This window comes from Rhamphochromis longiceps, linkage group LG9 (genome assembly GCF_057381845.1).
Source record: "Rhamphochromis longiceps isolate RC_006_pf linkage group LG9, R_longiceps_female_GT1.1, whole genome shotgun sequence".
In the NCBI taxonomy this organism is placed as follows: Eukaryota; Metazoa; Chordata; class Actinopteri; order Cichliformes; family Cichlidae; genus Rhamphochromis; species Rhamphochromis longiceps.
In genome coordinates, this window is record NC_140565.1 from 4,258,527 (window position 1) to 4,265,921 (window position 7,395).

A 7,395-nucleotide genomic window follows, 5' to 3' on the forward strand; every position below is an offset into this window, starting at 1 on the left:
CAGTTCTGAGACCCTCACCCAATTTTGGGACCCTCACCCAGTCGCGCGACAAAACCCAATGAAGGGACGCTCGGGACACACACCCAGGGTGATTTCAAAACCGGACACACACCGGACGCTTAGGCCTTTGGGCGATTTTACCAAAAACTCTTTTTCGGGACACTAACCCAGTTCTGCGGTTATAGATTCGCTCTCTCAACTTACTTGGTGTTGCTTAGCGTGTAATATCAGCCTCGGATCCCGCCGATCGTCACTCATCAAGGAGAAAAGACAGACAGTTAATCCACAGGAACTTCCTGGCTGACGTCAGTCTTTCAACGTGTCCCTCCTCCCCTCGGTGAATGCAGATTCCAGGGCTCCGGCATCGAAGGACCAATTAATGATAGGTTTGTAGCTTGAACCTATTCGCTGGAACGTTGAAGACAATATAATTACACCGCAAGCAAGACACGAAGTAGGCAAAGTTCTTCATGTTTCTCGTGCACGGGAGAGAACCGGACAGACGCCGTTCCTTCGCTTGACCCCAGTTGCTCTCGACCGTTCTCCCGTAACACCGCTCTTTTATTGAGGTTACATGAATATGCATAGGTTCATTAACATATGACGTCTACATACACACAAAGAGTACCGTGTGTGTGTGTGTGTGTGTGTGTGTGTGTGTACTGCTGATCAAAGGGTCCTATAACATAAAAGCACAAACGCAAACATCCTTGGTCAGGAAGAGGGTAGCCTCCCCCTCACCCTAGATGGTTCACCCTAGATAACATGGTGAGGAAGTCCAGCAGTTAAAGCACTTAGACTAGAACAGACGTAGCTACGTTAATCCTACCATAAAACAATAAGACAAGGTACGACCTCTCTCGTGCTCCCAGAGTGCTCTCTAATACACACAAAGTTTGCAGACTATCACTACACAATTGATTATACACCTCTAAGCATATATGGTTAAATATTTCTAAGCATAAATGACAATCAACAATACAAAACCTAAGAGTATACTTACTAAAAAATATATGAATGTAATGAGAAAGTGGCCACTTTCATGAGTAAATCATGTAAGCCTTATATGATTTATATATGATTTACTCATGAAAGTGGCCACTTTCATGAGTAAATCATATATGTTTTTACTATTTCTTTTCCATATGGGTTACTTTGCGTTGCATTTAGATAACCATGACGAGTCTGTCTGGCTCAGATGCTGGCAGTTCTCGCTGCAGTCTACGGGTGGCTTCTCCTTTCACAGAGGCAGGGAAAAGTAAAATGACACAGGCCAGGATAGACGAATGTCACCGAGCACTGACTAAGTTTGTTGTAAAAGGCTTGCACCCTTTTGCCACAGTAGATGCCCCCGAGTTTCGGTAAGTGAATGTGTTTAATTGTAGGCTAAGTCAGGGAATGTCAAAGTTGCATTTTATCCTCTTACCAGATGTTTCATCCGTTTCCATTTCTATATCTTTTAGAGAAATGATAAAGACTCTGAACCCTAAGTACAAAACCCCAAACAGAGACAGTTTAACCAACCACTTGATCCCTGCTTGGTATGCAGTCAAAAAGGCAAATCTGATTTCTCTGCTGAAACACGTTGAAGGCAGCCATCACTGCAGATGGATGGACAAGTTTTTGTCAAGATCATTACCTCACAGTAACGCTGCATTATGTCAGGAATGGCCAGACTCATGAAAAAGTCCTCAAAACCAAACCACCGGGCACAGACAGGGACAGCTGTAGCAGAGGAGATTGATGAGATCTTGGAGGAGTATGGTATCAAAGACAAGGTTGTGGCAGCCACTGTTGATAATGCGGCCAACATGGATGTAGCTGTCAAAAAGCTACAAATTCTCAAGTTTCCATACTTTGCACACACCCTGAACCTTGGAGCTCAGAAGCTCTACAACTGTGCTGCCATTTCCAACTGGGCGGCAAGAATTCGCTCTGTGATTGTATGGATGAAGAGGTCCCACATGGCAAAAGTGGTCCTGAAGGAGAAGCAAGACTTGCTCAGTAAGCATAATGAATATTTTTTTTAAGATTGTGTATATTATAATCATTAGATCATGATCAAATTAAATTTATAAACTAAGATATGTGAGATCCTTTGGGGCCTTACATTAGCATTTAAGTTGAGAACGCGTTACCCCTCAGAGCTGCCCAAGCATATGCTGCTCCTAGATGTAAAGACCAGATGGAACTCTTTGTATTTGATGATGGAGAGATTCTGCGAGCAGTTTCCTGCCATCCAGGCTGGAGCCATCGATCCACGGATAAGAAAGTCCATAGAAAAGGAAAGGTGAGTGGTATTGAAAAATAATCATAATATGGCTTAATTTGGACTCAGGTTTTATTTTTGTTTGTTTTATGCAACATATCTGTTGTATTTTTGCTTTGTTGATATTGCAGACTGGCTACAATGGGCAATGATGACTTAAGAAAATCAGAGGAGTTTGTGGTACTCTTGCGGAAGCACTACACCTCCACACTAGCAGTGTCCAGTGACAAAAGTCCGACCTGTGGTGAGATTTTGCCCATCCTGCAAAAGCTACAGCAACACTACACCGTACAAGAAGATGACTCTGCCTTCACAAGGAGCATAAAGTACAACATTTGGAAAGATCTTTCCAAACGATACCAGGTACAATTGATGATTTATTTATCATAAATAAAATAACAGTTATAAATACTGAAGGATTGTCATGATGTCACATTTTCCTCCCTCTTAAAAATTTAAGAATGCTGATATCAAGAGCTTCCTGGAGGAGGCCACAATCTTGGACCCCCGATTTAAATCCAAAGTGGATAAGGATGAAGTCTGGTACAGGATCAGGGAAGCAGCAACTGCAGCAAAGACAGAGGCAGGAGCAGATGAGGTATTTCAATATGACGGTGTCTGTCACTGTAGCACATTTCCATTGTGAGAGTGAGACCTTTCATCTATGGATCTGTGGTACTTAGTTTGATTTGTTTGTTTATTTGCCACTTTCTACTCAAGCACCTGGAGCAAGGAGACACACAGGGAGAGCTGTTCAAAGACGAGGATGAAGAAGACTGTGTAAGTTTAGTTCATTGTGATGATAATTTAAAAGTCATCATCATCATCATCATCATCAACTTTTATTCACCACATGCAGTGAAATGAACCCGCCCCCGACCTTACACACACAACACAGACATCACATGCGGATACAAGTCAGAGAGTGGTTGCATTACAGAAAAACCACTGAAATGTACACTACAATGGGAAAGTACAAGAGGAAAAAACAGAGACCTCTACTCATGCTGGGCTACAGGAGGACAGCATGAGAACAGGAAACAAAAAAACTCCTCTGCACAAAAAAAGCACATAAATGGCCACAGCACAACATTATAGAGCACGTGACCAGCAACAGGGTTGGGTAGGGAAAAGGAGTAATCCCAGGCAACACAGCAGCCATCCTGCCACTGCGCTGACTCACCAGCACGGGCTCAGACCCGCCGTGTTCCCAGGAGGGGACAAGCATCGAAGGCATTGGAAGGGGAGGGGGGATGTGTGAGTGCTTATCAGTGTAAGTGTATGTGTGTGCGTGTCCATAGTTCAGCTGAGACAGTGTCCTTCGCCCTATCAGGCTAAGTAAACAGTCTGCTAGCCAACCCAGGTGGCGTTGCATGGAATGGGAAGAATAGTCATCACACAGTCGTTATCAGGGAGTTTTTGTTCGGCTCCAGCCTTGGGCCGTGCAGCTGGCGCCGTGGTGTTCGCATGTTGATGTTGTTGATTTTTCTTTTATGTGAGCAGCTCAGGAGAATTTCAAAGCTGATCTTTAACACTCCGACACTGGTCTCTCAATTTCCCGTTGTAGAGCCGCGAGCCTCCCCATGATGGCATCAAACTTCTGGTCCGTGGTGTTGTCATTCTTCTGATTCTGAGACCCCACAACTGCAGTGAGCCGTTCGGTGATGTGATCCAACTTTCGCTCAAGGGTCTCATTTTGAGCAGGCCTCTCTCTGATGTATCCCATCATATGCTCAATGGTGTTATTTTGAGTCTTCACGGCAGCTGTAAGCGTCTCCAAGGTGTTAACCATGCTGCGTTCGTTGTGAGAGGTCGCGCCTCGTCCCATCGCTTCAATTCCAGCGGGCAGCCTTGGGGGGGTTTGAACAGCCGGTTCCGCTCTCTTAATTCTCCGATAAGCCAGGGCCAAGCCAGCTCCGATCAGCAAGAACCCTGTTATCATGGTTCCGAATAGATAGATATCTTCAGCGTCCTCAATCGACAATCCCGCCAGGCACATGATCCTCCAGTTCTGCCACCCGTCCATCGTGTATCCAGCAGGGAAAGTCCCTCCAGGGCACTCGGGCTCTCCCGAACCCAGACTTCTCGTTGAGAAAAGGGTGTCAATAGCATTCAGAGACCAGTTGATCAAATCCATAATTCTCTTTTAGGTTTTAGAGAACGACAGTGAGAGACTGTTCGAGGGAAAGTAATACACACGAGACAAGACAAGGACACAAGAGGCTAAGCAGGGAAGATAAGGGGAAGGAGGAGGAGAAAAGTGCGACCGCCTTCGCCAAGAGCCAAACGGATTGCTCATTTTTTGCTTAATTTTTTATCATGTCCATTTAATTTCAGGCGCCACCAGTAAAGCAAAAAAAAAAAAAAAAAAACGGCCTTGGAGGAACTCTTTGAAGAAGAGGACAATGAGCTGCAGTCATTCCAACAACGACAGCCCGTTCTTTCCCTGGCCCAGAGAGTGGATCAGGAGATCCAGCTGTATAGAAGCCTAACCCCCATCCCCTGCAAGGATAACGCCGCCCTATGGTGGTGGAGCAAGAGAAAGACTCTGCCCCTGCTGTCAGCACTGGCTGGAAGGTTTCCGTGTGTGCAGGCATCCTCCACCCCATCTGAGAGGGTGTTCTCCACAGCTGGAGAGACCATAAGTCCAGAAAGATCACGTATCCTTCCTGAAAAAGCAGATATGCTTATATTTCTGCAAAATAATTTTTAATTCTCCATAGTTGATGGATGCAGAATTGCACAGTGCACAGTTCCATTGGACTTGAGTTGATTGTATTTTTTGCTGGCTGATATAGTTTTATTTTTGAGTGCCCAGCTCATATATACTTTTAAAAAGGAGAGTGTGAATGTTACTGGACTTTCTTGTGTAATTGCCACTGAATAATTTATGTTATACTTTGTTATTGCTATAACAGAATATTTATTTCATTATTATTTGCAACTTCTTTTTTTCTGGGGTCCTTGTGGCCCCCCATCGAGGAGCAGTAGGCTGTGGATCGCTTAAGATCTCACTGTTGGGTTTGTAAGGTCATGCTACTCCTACATTTCTGTCTTGTTCAAAGATAAGATATAAAACAAAGTTCAAAGCTAATCGACCTGTGTGTTCTCCTCTTTTTAAAAATAAGAATCGATAAGAGAATTGATAAAGAATCGAATCGTTAAACAGAATCGAAAATGGAATCGGAATTGTGAAAATCTTATCAATACCCATCCCTAGTCCTGCCCCAGTGGCTCAGAGCTGCTTTCAGGGGGTACTTATAAAATAACACGTGGTTATAAAATGTCTCATAATCTGTGTTTATTAAGGATAACCTGTACTGTGAGGGAAGGGTTGTATGTTGGTTTTAGTTTGCTGGAACTTTTTTGCATCCTTTAGTGCATCCTCATGACCTACTTCATGTTTAGGCAGTGTGTTAACCACTACACTATGGAGTCTATGGCTGAAATGTTTTTCATTGTTCATGTCAACTATGACCATCGTCCCATAACATTTATGCACTATCCGATAAGTGTCACAGCCAAAAACATCACAGCATTAACTTATCGATACTGAGTGCTTACATTTTTCACACAGCACCAGAGTTTTCGAAAGAATCATCCAATTAATTTTGCAGCTGTTAGCTTTTAATGATCCAAACACATATTGTCAGAAAGAGCTGTGAGAAACAGAAGTGACAGAAGTGACGGGAAAAGGTAAGCAACCCATGTTGTAGGTGACGTCAGACGCCGGAGATTTGGCGGAAAAAAAAGCCAATGGTAGCGTAGAATTTAACAAAGTTTCTTTAAGCTTCAGTATTACCAAATATATTAACCAATTGTCATATAACTAACAACATCTGTCCTATCATCTCTAACACCCTGGAAGACAACGGGGAGAGTTTAGACCCTCTCCAAGATTACATCAACCGCTGTTTTCAAGATTTAGTAATGAAGAAGGTTCAGAGTGCATCTTCCCCGGCCAAAATTGAGACACCGTCATCGAAGAGATGTCGCCCGGCAGACTCCCCCGGCACAACATCGCCTGCCGGCAAAGATATTGCAGACATCCTGGAGTCAATCGACAAGTGATTGTCCAGTTTCGATGCGAGGCTGTCCCTGGGAATTTAAATCCTTGCGAGAATCCCTAGAGTTCAGCCAGCAGCAGGTGGAAACGCTCGCTGCTGAAAATGCCATGCTTACGGGAGTCGGTCAAATCTCTCACCGATAACGTGACCCAGTTAAACATAGAAAATAAAAAAAATAAAAGAATCCGTTATCGATCTACAAGCCCGTAGCATGCGAGACAACCTTGTGTTTTCTGGTATTCCAGAATCTGCTGGAGAGGACGCAGAGGCAACGGTGAAAAGCTTCATTAAAACCCACCTGGAGCTGCCGGAGGACACCATAAAGCACATCGCCTTCGAAAGAGTGCATCGCTTGGGAGCCATGAGGTCACGTCCAATTGTGGCCAAATTTGGCCAATTCAAACAGAAGGAACAGGTGAAGAGTCGCAGCAGGGAGCTGAAAGGAACGGACTTCAGCGTGAACGACCAGTTCCCCAAAGAGATCCTGGAACGACACAAGGTCCTGTTCCCAGTTCGACGTAGCATCATCCAGAGAGGCTCCCGCGCTGTCGTCGCCGCTCTACATGGACGGACAGCTCTACCACGACCCCGGCACCACACCGTGGTTATGTTGACTGCACTCCAGACAAGAACCCGCTACACTCTTTTCTTATTAATTCCCACTCTCTAAATAAAAATAATCTTAATTTTAGCCAATATAGAAACCATCTAATAGATCTCGTTATTCTTGAGACAGCCTCTGCCACCACATTAGATCAATCCCTCTGGGCTCCTTTGATCGGCTCCATCACCTAGCGGGGGTGGGGGGTTGTGGTCATAACCTGGTTAGTGGCTCTGGTTGCTCTTAGAGGGTGTTCTCCTTGTGGCTGCATGCAGCAGGGCTGGGGGAAAGTCTGTGCTGGCGGATATAGGTTACTGGCCTGGTAGCCTGGCTGCCCCTGAGTGGATCTGGGGCAGGTGTGGGGGCTTGGGGTCCGGGGGTGCTTCGCCTCCGTGCTAGGGCTCTGGCTGGGCCTTGGGGTCCTTGTTGGTGTGTCGCCGAGGTTGAGGGCGGGTGGG

General features: G+C 45.1%; 2 protein-coding genes across 2 annotated transcripts; one reads left to right on the forward strand and one right to left on the reverse strand.

The window, feature by feature from the left end:
- Positions 1-1,557: 1,557 nt before the first annotated feature.
- On the forward strand, positions 1,558-3,136 carry LOC146661561 (uncharacterized). Its single transcript, XM_085419481.1, has 5 exons — positions 1,558-2,004; positions 2,146-2,290; positions 2,401-2,632; positions 2,730-2,867; positions 2,990-3,136. Exons 1-5 carry the CDS (start codon positions 1,659-1,661, stop codon positions 3,134-3,136), a joined length of 1,008 nt encoding a protein of 335 aa, XP_085275607.1. The 5' UTR covers positions 1,558-1,658.
- Positions 3,137-3,649: 513 nt separating this feature from the next.
- LOC146661562 (uncharacterized) lies at positions 3,650-4,406 on the reverse strand. The gene has a single exon (XM_085417733.1). It carries the CDS (start codon positions 4,404-4,406, stop codon positions 3,798-3,800), a length of 609 nt encoding a protein of 202 aa, XP_085273859.1. The 3' UTR covers positions 3,650-3,797.
- Between the last annotated feature and the right edge of the window lie 2,989 nt (positions 4,407-7,395).